The following is a 17,243-nucleotide window of genomic DNA, read 5'->3' on the forward strand; positions in this document are numbered from 1 at the left end:
CAGTTACAATAACTTTGTAAGACTACAACTGAATATGCAAAAGGAACAGCACATATTTCCATATCATATCTCTGGAAAAAAAACAAAACACAATTGTGTATTTTCACAATAATTTTATTGTTGTGAAAACTAAATTATTTACAAAGGGATGGATGGGCAACCCATGTTAGCCCGTCAAACAGAGCTTCTCCATGACTACAAGGTGACCTGAAACACATTTAGAAATTGTTTAAATTATCAAACCAACAAAAAGACACAAATAAGGTGGAAAAAGCAAACAAATGTCAATATATCTTTAAAATGATTTGAGCTCATCTAGATAGATGTGGTACCTTGAACCAGTCATGGGAGTGCAGCTCCTCCAGCTGCAGCCTCTGCTCAGGATTGCTCTTGAGGCAACCCCGAATAAAACGGCAGCATTCTGTGCAGAAAGACAGAGAAATGTCAGATTATTACTTTCAACTTTGCACTTGCTCTCTAAGATATAACTGTCATTTTATCAGGACGCCTATGTTATCAGGTAATTGAATGTTTTCTCTATTCTGCATGATTAGGAACTGCAATTGTACTTCTGTAATGTAATAATAGTCTTACCAACTGAGTAGCCCGACTGGGACCAGAGTTCAATGTCCATGTAACAGATGTCACTGCTGTCTGGAAAAAAGCTGGTGATCATTCTGCATAGTAGGACCCCCAATGACCATACCGTCGCCTCTTTCCCATGGTACTCTCCTGTGTCAATAAACTCCGGAGGGCAGTACCTTACTGTTCCTAACAGAAAAGGTTTGTCACATGTAAATGTTTGCTTTAGCACTGCATGTTTTCTCAATTTACTCTGAAATGGTATTTGATTTTGTCAAACTGAAATAATTTAATCTTTGACTCTCCTTATCTGAAAATGCTGTCAATGTTAATGTCTAGAATTTAAGTTACATGTTGAAAAGATAATACATACCACTGTAGGTGTTGTAGGATGATGTTCTCAGGAGGTCCCCACAGCCGAAATCAATAAGTTTAACCTCCAGGGTCTCTGTGTTAACCAAGAGGTTTGGCATTTTGATGTCACGATGGAAGACTCCCCGAGAACAGCAAACAGCAGCAGCGTGAACCACTTGGCGCATAAAATGACGGGCCATCTCCTCAGAGAAGACTCTGTCATGGCTCAGCCAAAATTGGCGCATGTTTATGCAGGGTGAGGGCCACTCTAAGACCATTATATATCGGTCAGGATGGTCTTCCCAATCCAGCATCTGTATTATGTTGTTACAGCTGGGCCCTTGATTGGCCAGCAATGTAAGGGCCACCTCAAGGGGAACTGGATTGGCATGGTCAGGCTAGAAAGAAAGAATTTTTTTTTTTTTTATCATGGTTAGATGGCTGCAGTTTGTCAAATTAGAACTTAGTTCTGTATGTTCGTCTACTGAAACATTTGTAATCCATCATTTACATTACAATATTATCAAACAGAACAGAAACAACACAGATAGAGCAGTCTACTTACAAGGTTGATGTACGGCTCGTTTTCAACCTTTATTGTGAATTTCACAGCCACCTGAAGGCCGTCTTCACAGCGGGTCCCTTCATAAACAGAGCCGCATCCTCCTTGGCCCATCTTTTTGCGAATGGAGTACTTGCTGTGAATGTCATCTAGTAAAATATAAGAGTAACAATTTTTTGTGACATTAACAATGTAATTAATATGAAACAACAGCGAAGCGTAAAGTTTTGGCAATATATTAATAAAATATTGTGCTTTTTCTAATCATGATTAATATAGTCATATACAGCAGCATTCTTCTTTATATACATCTTAATACTGTTTCCCAGAATTCTCAGAATTATTTTTCTTACATTTGTAAACACTTTGGGATCAACTGAGAAATAAGAGCTATATTTCTCTTTTCAAAAATCACACAATAATACGTGAACGGCAAATAAAAATGTAAACCATATCTAAAATGATAAAAGAACCAAAAAACTTCAGCATAATAAATATATTCAAAAAAGAGTGTGTGTGTGTCATAATTTAGGTTAAGTAAACTCACCCTTGGTCTTTATGAACGTAGTACAGTCCAGCTGTTTCAGCAGTTGAGATTCACACTCATCTGCTGACGTACTGACTGGACTGTCTTGATCTTCATTTTGGACCTCATCCACTACTACCTCCACGGCAGCGAGGACATTAGGATCACTGGTAGGAGGCTCCTGGTGAACAATGTTCTCCACAGAACAGACAATGTCCTGCAGAGAAGTCTTATCTAGAGAGGAACATCAACCACATCAATTCACTTTCATTTTTGTTTTGTTTATTTGTTGTAATTCTGAAACTTCTGTAAATCTATAATAAATCACTTATCACATCATTTTATCAAGGCATTTATCTTTATTTGTATAATAGGTTATGGTGATGTGTAATTGTATATTGTGTTTAAATTATAATTAAGAGAGCAAGTCATTTACCCTCAGTGCTCTTCCTGGATGGGGTCCCAGCGTCCTGGTCCACCTCACCCTGCTCCACCTGAGCTCTGGTGGATTTGGAAGGGGATAAACAAGAGAAAAAAGAGGCCAAACTCTTGAAACTCCTCCTTTTTGGCCTCTTCTTTTTTGTTATCTTCCCTCCTTTCTCCTTTCTACCTCCCTCGATAACCACTACAGGCGTCTCGTCAACACGAGGATGGAGCTCCGCCGTGTGGTCGGTTGGAGTCAGTGCTGGTCGGCGATGGGCTCCATCCAGGCACTCAACTCCTCCCTCCACTTTCTCTCTACGAGAGTGTCGCTGTCCCATAATAAACGCAAAAAAAGTCGCTGTACACACTGTAAACACTGCTGAAACATTCAACTCCTAACTCGCTACAAAGAGACAATTCGAATTGCGCTGGTTATAAATTCTTAGAATTCACATTCCAATTATGACGAGTGCTGAAGCACAAACACAGAAACACAGAAATGTATAACTGGTGTCAAAATTTAATAAATCCAATACATTTTAGTTTATTTTGTAATATTTTGATACATTTTATCTTCTTTTATTAACCTCAGTGTGTCACTATTATAATAAGATAATTTGCAGATTTAGCATGCCAATAACTCTTAATACAATTACAATTTAAAAAGCACAGAAGCCCCCTTTCTCCATATGTAGATCTCATACATTTTTAAATATGTTTTCTTTCAAGCTACTTTGTTATAGTTTACTATAGTTACTATATGTATAATTTCCTTTTTTAAACACATTTAAATAGTTTTCTTTTGAACATTTTCTATTTATTTGAGACATTTGTATTTTTAAAATTGTGTTTACTCATATTTCAGCATTACTTGTATAAGACATCATTTTGCAACTATAAAATAAACAAAAATAAATCAAACTGAATTATTTTAATAATAATATAGTTAATTATTATCACGAAGCACTGTTTTAGTAATAGTTTATTTTATAATATAACTCCCATAATATCTTGATATTTTTTTATTAAATGAATTAATTAATCTTACATTGTTGATTAGTCCAAGGAAATCCACTTAGCACGCCTTTGGTGGCCCCCGGATCCGTTTGAATTCACTATTTAAAGTGGACCTATATTATGCCCCTTCACACAAGATGTAAAATAAATCTTTGATCTCCCTATTGGGTGAATATGTGAAGTTTCAGCATAAAATAGCTCAAAAATATTTTGTATAACTCTTTGAAACCTTTTAGGATTTGATCTCTGAAAATGTCAAACTGAAAATTTCAAAGGAAGTGATAATTGGTCCATTTGTTATTATGCACCTATTGTGTAAATACATTTTTTTATGACTGACTAAATGCCTGCATGCAATTACCTCTGTACCTCTTCATTTATGTAATTGCATTTGTAAATACACTGTTAACAGTCCCTTACACCTTATCCCACCCTTAAACCTACCCATACAACCAAACCCGTCCTTATACCCACCTCAAGAGCACCAGAAGTGTTCTGCAATACATTATAAACACAGTATGTACATTGTATTTATTTGTTGATGCAAGTACATGATGGTTAAGACCACCTGATATAAAGTGGGACCTAATATTGCATATAAAAATACATTTGTGGAAACTTGACATTTGTGTGTTTATTTTAAGAAGCGGACTGTCATTTTAAAATCAAATGAGCTACAAATGCCAATGCGATTGCAAAGCAGCACTTTCAAAACAAACATCTTTATGATAACCTGAAAATGTCAAAAGAAGTGGCTCAGAAAAAGGCAACTAGTGTTTATTTGCATATCCTAAAACTCCACATTCATATTCCTGCTAATTGTATATTGCAATATATTAAGCCAATCTTCAGCAGGTCAAAACTTTAACAGCAGATGAGATGGCTGCTTCTCACTCAGAGCTGCTTATGCTAATAAATAAGAGACAGTCACTAATGGGCAGGGCTTTCCCCCTCTAATGACACATACAAAGGAAGATTATTAATCGCTTTATATTTAAGTCTTTCTGCACTGTTTTTATCAAGTGTGATTATAAAAAAATGAATTTTACAGTTAGAAGCTAGATATTCACACAATGTTGCCACACAACTGTTTTTACACCCTTACAAAATAGATTTTTTCATCATAGGTGCCATTTAACAAAAGAAATACTGCAAGAATGCCTTAAAAAAAAGAGTCCTAATTAAATTGTAACATCCAACATTCATCTACTGGGTCAACAACTCATTTATTCATTTTCTTTTCGGCTTAGTCCCTTTATTATTAAATAAATCAAAATGTCTGCTGACATCTAGTGGTGACAATGCCAAAAATTAAATAAAACTATTATTTGGATTTTCTTTGCATGGTCACCGCTAGATGTCAGCAGACAAATTGTACAGGATTTACTGCTTAAATGCTTGTAAATTTGAAGTGAGAACACTATTTGAGAAAGGTTACACTGTATTAAAAAGTTACATATATACTGATGTTACCTCGAAAGTTTGAAAAAAAATGGGTCTCTGCAACAAATTAAACATTATATAGATTTTAAACATTATTATTACCGGTTACATTACTATTAACTAATTATTACCTTATAATCTACAAGCTGGTGAAATGTACAAAAAAAAAAAAAAGTCAAACACATTAATATGAAAAACAGGTTTATTTGTGTATGTGCGCACTAATGAAATTGTCTCACACTGCGGTAAAGCTTGAACGTTTCCCCAAAAACAACACGCTGAGAGAAGTACACAGGATCTTCAGGCCTGACATGCCAGAGAGTGGTTTACAGTCAGGCCTTCACTAAAGTGCAAATCTACACAAACAAGTGTTTCTGAGTCCCCGCCACAAGCTTCATCAATCCAGCATATTCAACAAGCTTCACACAGTTCACTCAGACAACAAGAGGTATAAAAAGCCCCTCAGCAACAATCAACAATACAAATACACATAGCATAGAAATCAACCAAAATAAGTACAGATATTCCCAATCCAAACGGCAGAATGATTTTTATGAAGCGTGGTCCTTTAAATCGGCTTGATTGACATAAAAAAAAACAAACGTGAAAATTGGATTTTGACTATGAAACTGCGTTTAAATTCGCTCTAACTTCTCACTAAGAAATTCTTCAACGCTGTCTGTGTTCCACTTGAGGATGCTGAGCTCTTCAGCGATGTTCCCATTATCGTCCAACAGCTTTAGTACAGGGTCCGAGCCTCTCACATACTGAGACAACAACAAAAAAAAAAACACAATTAACCAGAGCTTAACACAATATCCTTATGATAAATGTTTTGTACCAAATGATATACATTAACAACCATCAAAAACTTTTTTTAAATGTTGAATGTTATTGAAAAACAAAAACAAAAAAAAAAATTTAAAAGTCTCTCACGCTCACAAAAGCTGCATTTATTGAGTGAAAAACACAGTGATACTGTGAAATAACATTAGGTCCAACTTTATATTAAGTGGCTTTAACCAATATGTACTTGCACTCAAAATAAACATTTGTTATAATGTGCCTACTGTGTAAATACATTGTACTTATGATTAAATACCTGCAAACAATTACCTCTGTAATTAACTTACCCTACCCTACTCTTCAAACTACCTATAGCACCAAACCTGTCCCTAATCTTAACTGTATCCCATTTCAAGAGCCCCAGAAGTGTTCTGCAATACATTATTAACACAGTATAAACATTGGATTTATTTATTTATTTTTTGATGCAAGTACATAGCAGTTAAGACCACCTAATATAAAGTGGGACCTAATATTGCAGTGCTTCCTACACTAGCTACATTAACAGCCTCCCAAGTATATTTACTGACATTTTTTTTTTACTATTATTATCATCCTTTAACAGTATTTTGAATCCGCCTAATATAACTAGACATCTGCGATCGATAAACTAGTGGAAACCCTCTCTCGTTTAGCCATTTCGTTCTGTGCACGCAAGAACAGTCAGCACTCCCACAGACAGTCTCACGTGCTCTACAGAGACACTCTTTTTTGGCACATAAATTCATACAGCTGGGTTTCCGGATTTCCTAAAATGTCCGTGATTCAGCTTTTGTTTTCTAAAGCTGTCGCTCGTTAATTGTATGCATTTTTGCATTACCGTTTTACTTCAATTCATTCTTGAATCTAAACGACGCATTGCATTTGCCTTGTTTAAATAATCTACACGTTTTAATCTTGTATAAGGTTTAGAGATATTTTCTGTTTTTATTCCTTTTTCTTTAGTTTATTTCTCATTCGCTGTATATTTTGTTAATTTGATGATGTCATTATTCTATATTAAATAGGGTATTTTATATACATATCTAAAATGCTTTGGCATTCAAGTTTGCTTTGAATTTGAAAGAGAGAGAAGCAGATTTGACCAGTCAGTGGGTGCACATGGCTCCTGAATTGCTATAAAAGAAATAGTAATAAAAGTATTGTTAAAAATTACATGTTTTTTTGTAGCATATAGTTACAGTAACTATTAATGTGATGTGGGTAAAGGGTGTTTCAATCCGGCAACCACCGCGAGTATATTTCAAACCTATACTCCATATATAGGAGGACAGTATTGAATATAAAAATTAATTTATGGAAACTAGAAAAGCGTGTAATTATTTTAAGCATATTTTAGAATTAGTTATATTATTCAATTACTTAATTTTGATAAATATATTGGTTAAAGTTAAGCATTTTAGTCTACAGTACCATGAACACCTAGCACTCCTTGGTGGCCCCTTGGACCTCAGTTTGAAACCTGTAAAAACCGCTGAACCTTTTTTCAAGATTTGTTAATGTATATAAAATTCAGAAGAACTGAATTTATTTGCAACAGATTTCTTTGTCTAAATGTCAGTTTTGATAAACTGTATGCATCTTCCTTGATAAAAAGTACTAAAAAAACATTTTTGAATGGTTGTCGTCATTATCCGCATGAATTATGTTTGTGCTTCTTTATTACCCAAATTTCTAAATAAATATTTTACCTTGATTTGAAGCCCTCTGAACAACTTTGGCTTGTCACTCCTGACAAAAGCTGAAGGAAAATAGTCACAAAAAAACAAATAATGTTTTGTAACAAAAGAGCAAAAGTCAACACACTGAGTCTGTCTCACACAACAGATGGGATGCTGTTACAGCTGCTACAAGAAAAGCACCTTTGAAGCATTTCTACACAGGGTATTTGCAGAAATCAGAGAGTAAAATTCAAAACCTTTTAAGACCTTTTATAAGACTATTTCCAAACATTAAGACCTCATCGCCACTTTAAGTCTGAAGAGGTAACATTTGCTACATTTTAAATGCATTCACTAAATATTTATTGTAAGAAATTAATCCTAAACTAAAACATTATTCAAAACCTACTTTATAAAATGTTAATCCAGAAGGTTTTGCCTATCAAAGCAGCGTGACATCACATATAGCAGGAATTTATTGATTTCATAAACTACACAGCATCCCAAAATTTCAAACTTTAGCATATAACTATAATTCTAAAACTGTACCAGCATTTAAACAACCTAGTAACAGCATAAGATATTTTAAGGGCCTTAAATTTCTCTAAATTGCTTTATCATCTTTTAATATTTTTATACTCTACGGACACCCTGGAACTAAACTTGGATTATTAAAGGGACAGTTCACTCAAAAAGAAAAAAAATACCCAACCTCAGGAGTTCTTTCTTCTGTTAAACACAAAAGATATTTTGAAGAAAGCTGAAGACCTGTAACCATTAATAGCTATATTAAAAAAAAAACGATTTATAATATAGGGGGAAAAAAAGTAATATTAAGGGGCACCTATTTTACCCCTTTTTCAAGATTTAAGATAAGTCTTGTGTCTCCAGAAGGGGTCTAATGATTCAGTTCAAAATACCTATCAGATTATATATCAAACCTTTCAGAATATTGGAATTTTCAGCTCCGAGCACATTGTAGCTGTTTTTGTAGCCTTTCTTTTAACGCAAATGAGCTAGTTCTCCTCGCCCATCGTTCCCACATGCCAATCACAGCCAGAAATCTCTCCCTATGACTCTGAAGTGTCTCCATCTTCTGCTGCGTCAGATAAAAAGCACAGTGACAGACATGAAGGAAGCCGACCTTGCATAATGTTTTTGAGAAAAACTACAATAACTTTCCCAATGATTATTTGATGTATTTGTTGTGGAGTTAATTCATGCCTTCCTGCAACGATGAGTCACACACATTATTGTAACAAAGTTCACACACACACACGCACACCTTAGTACTGATTTTGCATGGCAAATGTGACCGGTTACACATTAATATCCACTGCTGTATGGATATCAATTATGTTAATGTACAAAATAAACCTGTTGTTACATCCACACACTGAGATTGTAATGTCTTCTTTTATAAATGTACTGACATGCGGCTGTGGTGATGAATTACATAGTGATTTTACTGTATTTATTACAAACATACACTGTTTTAAAAGCATTTGAAGATGATTGATGATCACAGCGAGCTCAACAGATCTTAATCTCAGTTTATTTGTCCACATCCTGTCTTGTGGATATGATTATACGCTTTACTACAGGGACATGTTAATACACGGCTCTCAATAAATTCGGTGGGTGTGTAAACCGCACTCCTACACATTGTAGTGCCCCTCAAAATGGGAGAGATTTGGATCCTATTTTAACATCAGGAAATAAAAAAGACGTACTGTGTTTCTAACTATCGGTATCACTGGTGGACACACTACACACACTTCTCTCCAAACAGCTTTCAAAAGTTGATTTTCATCATAGGTGCCCTTTAAATCAATAGTAACTTAATTTTTGTTCAACAGAAGAAAGAAACTCAAAAAGGTTTGGATCTTGTGCAGGGTGAGGTAAATGACAGTTTTTGTTACACGGCTGTGCCAATTATACGTTTGCCAGATCAGGAAATATTATGCATGAAGAATTATTCATTCATATGATCCTCAAGCTACCTTGGACTTGAGGGAACCTCCCCAGTTTTCATCCACAGACCTCAAGGATGGCTCCTGGGTAGAGCTGTAAAAGAAATCAAACACACATTCGTCCAGGTTTACACAAAGCTATAAATATAAAATGAAAATAAATAAAAAAATAAATCCACAAGTCTTCATAAAAACAAACTAAACTTAAATAATTGACAGCAAATTATTGCATTGAATTTTCATATTTTGATAATTTAAAAAATAATTTTTTGAGCGTTATCCATAGTTTGTGGGTTAAAAAGCTAGAAAGCTACATTAAAGGAGTCCTTTTATGATTCATGCGCTTTTAGCTTTTTTTGTGCATAATTTTGATGCTTGAGCATAAAAAATAAAGTTAATTCTCTCTATTATGGGTGTGCAAAAAATTGCCAAAAACCACACTTGTTATTTAGCAAAAGCTGTGATTGTCATGTACATCTTATCAAGGCAATAATATCTAGCTGCAAACCCACAGAAACAGACATTTTAAGCCACACTAAATTCTCACCACTAGATCCAGGCTTCCAAGTGGATGAGATTTACGCTGTGTGCAGGCTGATTAGTGTTACATCTGCAGCTAATGAGAATTCAGAATTTTTAGCCCCCCTTTGTTTTTGTTTTTTTCTTTTTTTAAATATTTCCCAAATGATGTTTAACAGAGCAAGGGAATTTTCACAGTATGTCTAATAATATTTTTTTGTCTTGAGAAAGTCTTATGTGTTTTATTTAAACTAGAATAAAAGCAGTTTTAAATTTTTATGAACCATTTTAAGGTCAAAATTATTATTTTTAGATATTAATATAAATATATTATTAATATATATATTAAGATTTTTTTTTCGATAGTCTGCAGAACAAAGCTCATCATTATACATTAACTTGCCTATTTACCCTAACCTGCCTAGTTAACCTAGTTAAGCCTTTAAATGACACTTTAAGCTGTATAGAAGTGTCTTTAAAAATATCTAGTCAAATATTTTTTACTGTCATAAAGACAAAGATAAAATAAATGAGTTATTAGAAATGAGTTATTAAAACTATTTTTTTTTTAAATGTGTTGAAGAAATCTTCTCTCCATTTAACAAAAAAATTGGAAAAAATAAACAGGCTAATAATTCTGACTTTAACTGTACATAATTTTTTGGATCCAGCATAACAATAAATACGGTTTATTCATAACTTTAAGGGGTAGGTTTAGGGTTGGTGTAGACGTTAAAAAAACAATTGTTTAAAGAAACACGATAATCTACATTAAAAAAGTTAGCAAAATGAATATTAAAAAAATCTAATTAATGAATAGCTCATTCAACAATACAATAATAAATGGTTATACGAATGCTGTAATGTTTAAATAATTTTCAGTTATAAACGTGTGAAGGTCATGTGACTATCATGAAGAATGCAGCATTTTATTTCTCACAGGACGCGTTCTGTGTTTTTGCGATCTTCCAAGTTTGTTTTTCTGAGGTGACCTGGCAACAACGGTCTTCACAAGAACGCAAGTCCATTCTCTGCATTCTTGGAATTGAGAAACAGCCTCCGTCAGGGATGCTTGATCATTAGTAGATCTCTTTTGAAGGCTAGAGGGCGCTCTCATGAGTCACAAGAAGAAAACCAAAGAAATCAATATAGCGGTTGTCGAATTAACTGAAGGTTTAGCTGCTTTTATTAATTCCATGTGGTTTATAAACAAACAGCAAAGGTTTATGTTCTCCTTGATGTACATGAATGGGAGACCACATGGAAAACTAGGTTGCTGCTGAAAGAGGTGCTAGAGAGGCTAGCAGTGGGTGATCAACCTGTGGTCTGTGTGGGATCTAGTGATGGACACTCTATACTGTCAATGACTACGTTTACATGTACATCAGTAATCAAATTATTTGCCTTAATATTTTAAGAATTTAAAAAATTAATAATATATTTTTTGTTATTATTAAAATGTTTACATTAATTGCTTTTTGAATGTTCCTTTCATGATCCGGTTTCACATGTTACAACACATAATTCGATTAAAGCTATCCAATTTTCCTCCGGAGTTTCAAGTAATTCTGGGTGTTTTACTTTTATTTGTCCACTTTAACTACACTTTGGCACTTTTACTTTCATTCATGAACATTTCATGCATGCCCCCAGTAACAAACGGCATATTGGATGAGAGTATGAACTGCTGGAAGAGTGTCGTTTAATAGAATTTGATACTGGGTGTCGCATGAATTAAAAAAAAACCTCTGCATTTCGCAGTGTGTGCGTGTCTGTGGTCCTTTACTGACTCGGTAGGTGCAGAGAATAGTGTCAAACAGCCGCGTGTGTGTATAGACTATCTGGATGCAAAATGCAGCGATAAATCCTCCATGATGATAATAGTTTGAGTGAGGTGATTACATGCCTGTACTGTACTTTATACTGAATAATAAAGTCTTAATTTCTGTTTTGTTTCATTATGAGCTTAATATGATTAAATTAATACAAAAATAAATAAAGTAAAAAATGTAATTAAAAAAAACGCTGTTTACATAGTATACTTTTAATCAGAGTATTGTCTTAATCGTAATAAAATCATATTATCGATGTAAAGTACTCCGTGAGCACTGTCCTTCATGTAAGATATTAAATGGAAATTTTATTTATTCCAACAGGTTATTTTATATTTTTATTCTAATTTTATTATATTTTGGTTTAAACTATTGGATCTATTTTTGTAAAACCAAGTTTTCTTAAACTTATCTAGAAAGCATCTCTTTTTTTTGTGCGAAGCCAAAAAGTTATCTAAGGCTCAAGAAACATGATTTTAGTGATCCATTTAAGCCTGGCTTAGCTAATAGACCCTTATTTCCTTCAATACAGGCCCAGAAAACACACGCTGGTTTGCAGTGAGCTGTTTTTGGATGACCTCGGCTTTGCTTTTATCACTGCTAGTTATTTAAAGTCAACTTCCTGTGTGAGGGCCTTTAAAGCCCATTACATCTTTTAAAGCACCGTTACAACATTTTTAAGGTCCATTACTTTGTGGTCAGAGCAAGAAATGAGCTTGTGATTTGGCACAGATCCTGAACTCACCTTCCTGTTCTCCAGCTGAGCCTCCTCTTGGCAGCACTGCCTGCAGGGAAGGTCTAGCTGGTTCAGACTAAACTGACCCAGAAGCTCACAGGAGCTACACAGGAGATTGCTGGAGAACCCCAGCTCCCTGCAAGCCTCAGATGAGAGCTCTGCTCCATACGACGCCAACTGAGCAAAGAAAACAAGCAGAAAAAGCAATTCTATCAACACTAGCACTAATTTACCTCAACTTTACATGCCTGTTTGAAATTCTCAGCTGTTCTATGACACTCAAATGCAATGTCAAAGATAAAGGCAAATGTGGGGGTAAAGCACAGGTGATGGATTTGCGAGCTTTGGCTACAGCTATGATAACAAGAGTCTGTGATTTATAACTGGTGTTTTGTACATATCACCACTACAGAATTCATTACACTCATTTGAAATTGAATATTCTTGGATAAAGAAATGACAGATCATTTGAAATAGAGATTTTTTTCTTTTAATTGCAATTGGAGGTATTGGACGAGAATTTTTACTCTTTCTGCTTTTTTTAATACGCCACCAAATTTCCTCTGACTATTACTGAATACAAATCAACAAGCCATTGAGGTTAAAGCTTTTAATTATGCATATTTTGTATCCACATAAGCTGAATCTGTGAAAAATTATATCAGTGAGCTTGCTTCCTGGTTGTGCACAATATCCGCTATTATAGGAAAATACTCCAGAAATGGAACATAAACACAAGTTGAGATAACTGAACGCGTACTTTAAATGACTGTAATGGTAACTGTATAACATACAAAATAAAGTTATGCTACTGTTAAGTAACTCACTAGTTCATCTTTTGCAGATATACTAGCTTATTTTGTTTTATTTATCAACAAGCCATATAAAGCACAGTCTCGATAAATTGTAGTAGAAGCAATTTTAATGTTGCTCATATAAAAAAAACTATGGTATTTTAACGACATCGTTATTACTTATATTATTTCCATAATCTGCCGGTTGGGCCACGTCATTAGCTAACATTAGCGAACCGGCTAATTAGCGCCTAAAACGCAAACAGTCCATGTCATAGAAAAAAACGTGGATGCCCTGCACAGATAAGTGTCTGCTATCAAAGATGATAGTGTACATATCTGTTTTATTCACTTACCCCCTGTAATAACGGCAGCAACCAAAGCAGATACACCTCCCCCGCCATGACTGTTTCTTTCCCAGTCGCTGAGGCTCAGCAGGAAGTACGTCACACACATCCGCTAATAAAAGTCTTGTAAATAATCGAATATTAGTTTCCGTTTGATTAAAACTGTTTAACAATTGGTATCAAAAAAATGACACAATTATATGTACAATGACATAAAAAACTGAAGAAATTTGTTGATTTGTCGTGCATGTCTGATAATAAAGGTATGTAATGTATTAAATACTTTTATTCGAACATTATTCAAATATAAAAATTGTCTGGTGCAAATAAAGAGAGATTTTAAACCTCATTCTTTTTATTAAATTTGTACAGAGCTGTAAAGGTACAATTGCAGAAGATTACAATGTACAAATGGATACAATTTATTGCCCTCACATGTTATGTGCATATTTTGTTTTTCAACACAAAAAATATTATAAACTGAAAATATACGGAAATATATTTTGTAAGTAATTTTATAAACGTCTTATACCAAATATCTGGAAATCGTTGAGTGAAAAGTGCTTCTCCAGTCATCGAGCGACAGCTGACCAACTGACGTCGAACCCAGCGAGTACGCATGCGCAGTGACTCAACGTGCCTACATTTCCCAGGATTTATCAACAACTGAACGTACACTACTGCTGCTCAACTACAACAGAGCCACAGCTGTTCCGATTCAATAAGTATATTGCATTTTAATCATAACTGTTTTGTTGCGGAAGTGAGTTATTCAGCTGTAGTGTAACGTAGTTTGCAGTTTGTTTATATTCGAGGACCGATACACTGGAGTCATGAACTAGCAACACTGCTCACTGCATCAATGAACTGTGTGTAATAAAGTTCTCGGTCACGGCATGCCCTTTTCCTGCTGGATTTTTTGATGGGGCTTTTAAGATTAATGATGCCGCCGAAGTTTCAGCTCCTGGCTCTGCTGGCCTTCGCTATTGCCATGATCTTTTTGGAGAACCAAATCCAGAAGCTTGAGGAGTCACGGGGGAAGCTGGGTAAGAGTCTTTGCTTTCCACTTGTATACAAGGAATCCCCACAGTCTTTCGAGTTGTTCCATTTTGTAAACATTACCAGGAGTGATTTGGTTCCTTTGTATGTTTTAAGGTGATTTGGTTCCTATGTATGTTTTGAGGTTCTGACTACATGGTCCAGCATGTCTCCAAGCAGCAGCTGCACTTTCATTCAGACAGTATCATATTGAATCCCCTGTTGTGAAATGAATATTTTCCTACGTCAGTATGAAGAAGTGTTTTGTATCTGTTGCACTTTTTAACAACTGAATCAGATCTCAGCCAGGACTGAAAAGCATATGGAAGGGAAAAAGTGCACTAAGATATTACTTTTGATCATCAATTCACTTTGTTGTTTACTTTACCATCACTTAAAGTGGGTGACGATCACATATAGATATAAAAAATATCATTATTTGATCATCAAAAATATTAAATAAATCACCTTGCTAAATAATAAGTATATTAGTTCACACCGTAACATACAACAAGGAATACACCGATCCAAAGTGGCAGTTAATACATGTATAATGTGTCTATCTTTTATGTACATTTTAAAATAATCACATCTATTTCTACGAAAAATTGAAAAGAATATTTATTCAACCAAAATGTGCTGTTAATCATTCAAGAAGCAGGAGATGCATTTTATTTAGTACAACATTAAAAAAGCTTTCAACCTCCTAACTTTCACCGCCCCACAAGTGGGACACCAGACTGTTCCTGTTAAGCTTTGATCATTGTAGACTAAAATGATTGATGATGATTTTGTGTTGTTAATTGCAGCTTTTTTTTTTGTTTATTTCTTTTGCTGTGAGAATATACACATTTACACCTCCTCATTATTTTTTTGACCTCAAGAACCATTGGTCATTGGTAATTTATATAAGCACTGATAGAAACAAAGAGAGAAATTAGGACTCGACCGATAAACGGGATTATATCGAATCCTAAATAATTTGATTGGATTTGATTTATTTGTTTTGAACAGAAATATCAGACATACAAATTCTTTAACACAAAACACATTTCAACATGGTCGAAATGCAGTGGGATGAAGCACAAGCTTATTGTTTTCCCACCGTATTACCACACATATCATTCGTGTATTACTTAAACGTATTTCTTCTTTTACTTATCTCTTCTATTTACATGAGACATGTGAGCTTTACATGAGACATATTTTGTCCTTTTGGCATCTTTGACATAATATATGTTTGATTCCATTTTTACATTTACATTTTATAACATGGATCCAATAGATACAGTGTTTCAAACAGCCATCAAACAGTCATACCTTTCTCATTTTATTCTTTTTCAATCACCTCTATTCATCTTTATATTGCTTTAATAATATATACTTATACAACTTTTTAAATTAATTAATATCCTGACATAGTTTAGGACTCTGTTCCAGATTGTTCCATCATTTCACACCCCATACAGACATGCACAATTTTTTAAAAGTTGTCCTTGTTTTCAACCTCCTAAAATGTTCTTCTCTCAGTTTATATCCCCGTTTTCTTTCTTCAAAAAACATTTGTATGCATTTCGGAAACAATTTCTAGCTTTAAATATAAATTGTGCTGTTTTAAATGTATCCTAATCATTGAACTTGAGTATCTTAAATTTAAAAAAACAAAGTATTTGTATGCTCCAAATACCTCACATTTTCTATCAGCCTAATTACTTTTTCTGTATTACATAAGGACCCTTAGTTAGATTTAAACGTATTCCCCCAAATTTTAACACAATACCTCATAATGGCAACATAAATTTATGTCAATAACAATGATAAACTCTGGACTTTTTTTACTTCATATGCTAAGCGCCAGTCACACAGCAGAAAATGCAACAATGGAAATCTAAAAGTCTGTTGATATTAGAGATGTATACTGAATTTCGGCCACTGAAAATTTATCATCTTATAATATGTTACGTACCTTCTAATTTTTGTGGCTTCAGTTATTGTTGGTTTACTCTTTTAAATCTGGTAGCATTAACAACTCATATCGAAAAAATATATATCATTATCGTTCAAAATGGAAAATAATTACAGAGATTGCCTTTTTGCCATATCACCCAGCCCTAAGAGAAATTGTTTACCGCTTAAACATATAAAGACTACTACGTGATATTTGATACGTGTATGACTCTAAATTATCAAAATGCGCTGAACTCTTAATAAAATCTTAGTATTGTCTGAATACACATTGCAATAATGTTATTACCTGACACACACTTACGGAGAAGTGCAGCTCTGTGTCTTTGACAACTCAAGATATCAAAACACTAATTGAGCCCTTTCTATATGAAAATATAATTTAATTTATTTATAAAACAATACATATGGTGGAGGGAATTTCCTGGCTGGCCAAAATTAGCACAAAATCTGCAGCAACTTAAAAAGTTAAACATTTTTGGAGGGACTACTCCAACACTACTACACAACAGCTGCCTTTTTTCTGTTCATTATATTGTAGGTCATGGAAATTCAGATTGTTAGTCCGCTAAAAGTCAGGGAAATTTAAATTTGGTTTAATGGGAACTCTGTGTATGTGACAAGT

General features: G+C 34.2%; 5 protein-coding genes and 1 long non-coding RNA gene across 9 annotated transcripts in view; 2 read left to right on the plus strand and 4 right to left on the minus strand.

The window, feature by feature from the left end:
* Positions 1-17,243, plus strand: part of tox (thymocyte selection-associated high mobility group box) — a 606,421-nt gene that overhangs the window by 482,012 nt on the left and 107,166 nt on the right. The window lies entirely within an intron of this gene.
* Positions 1-17,243, minus strand: part of LOC148679736 (uncharacterized) — an 807,653-nt gene that overhangs the window by 277,624 nt on the left and 512,786 nt on the right. The gene's annotated exons all lie outside the window — the stretch shown is intronic.
* znf644a (zinc finger protein 644a) overlaps positions 1-17,243 on the minus strand; it is a 398,550-nt gene that overhangs the window by 222,117 nt on the left and 159,190 nt on the right. The gene's annotated exons all lie outside the window — the stretch shown is intronic.
* On the minus strand, positions 97-4,622 carry pimr67 (Pim proto-oncogene, serine/threonine kinase, related 67). 2 transcript variants are annotated; one of them, XM_087240757.1, is made up of 7 exons: positions 2,461-4,622; positions 2,046-2,258; positions 1,502-1,647; positions 956-1,334; positions 595-771; positions 333-421; positions 97-207 (listed from the first exon to the last, which is right to left on the minus strand). In XM_087240757.1, the coding sequence occupies exons 1-7, from the start codon at positions 2,783-2,785 to the stop codon at positions 196-198; spliced, it is 1,341 nt and encodes a 446-aa protein (XP_087096883.1). In that variant the 5' UTR covers positions 2,786-4,622; the 3' UTR covers positions 97-195. The 2 variants fall into 2 exon arrangements, with proteins under 2 accessions (XP_087096883.1, XP_087096884.1); XM_087240758.1 differs by lacking the exon at positions 595-771.
* Positions 5,092-13,726, minus strand: selenof (selenoprotein F). The gene is given in 5 exon segments (NM_178294.5): positions 5,092-5,674; positions 7,445-7,494; positions 9,418-9,481; positions 12,484-12,651; positions 13,625-13,726. Coding segments are annotated over 5 exon segments (462 nt in total). The 5' UTR covers positions 13,673-13,726; the 3' UTR covers positions 5,092-5,542.
* Positions 14,254-17,243, plus strand: part of hs2st1a (heparan sulfate 2-O-sulfotransferase 1a) — a 31,603-nt gene continuing 28,613 nt past the window's right edge. The window contains exon 1 of one of the 2 annotated variants that reach the window (XM_087240117.1): positions 14,254-14,661. In XM_087240117.1, the coding sequence (XP_087096243.1) occupies positions 14,538-14,661 (124 nt within the window). In that variant the 5' untranslated portion in view covers positions 14,254-14,537. 2 annotated transcript variants of the gene reach the window in all.

The sequence above is a fragment of the Danio rerio genome, chromosome 2 (assembly GCF_052040795.2).
Source record: "Danio rerio strain M-AB ecotype USA chromosome 2, GRCz13ab, whole genome shotgun sequence".
Lineage (NCBI taxonomy): Eukaryota > Metazoa > Chordata > Actinopteri > Cypriniformes > Danionidae > Danio > Danio rerio.

What these genes read in the sequence shown, in the direction of transcription:
- pimr67 (XM_087240757.1), bottom strand. Translation starts at nt 2,785, where the DNA reads ATGGGACAGCGACACTCTCGTAGAGAGAAAGTGGAGGGAGGAGTTGAG. An exon ending in TACGTTCATAAAGACCAAGG is followed by an intron (nt 1,648 to 2,045) that starts GTGAGTTTACTT and finishes ATATTTTACTAG; the next exon opens with ATGACATTCACAGCAAGTAC. An exon ending in ATCCTACAACACCTACAGTG is followed by an intron (nt 772 to 955) that starts GTATGTATTATC and finishes CTTTTCTGTTAG; the next exon opens with GAACAGTAAGGTACTGCCCT.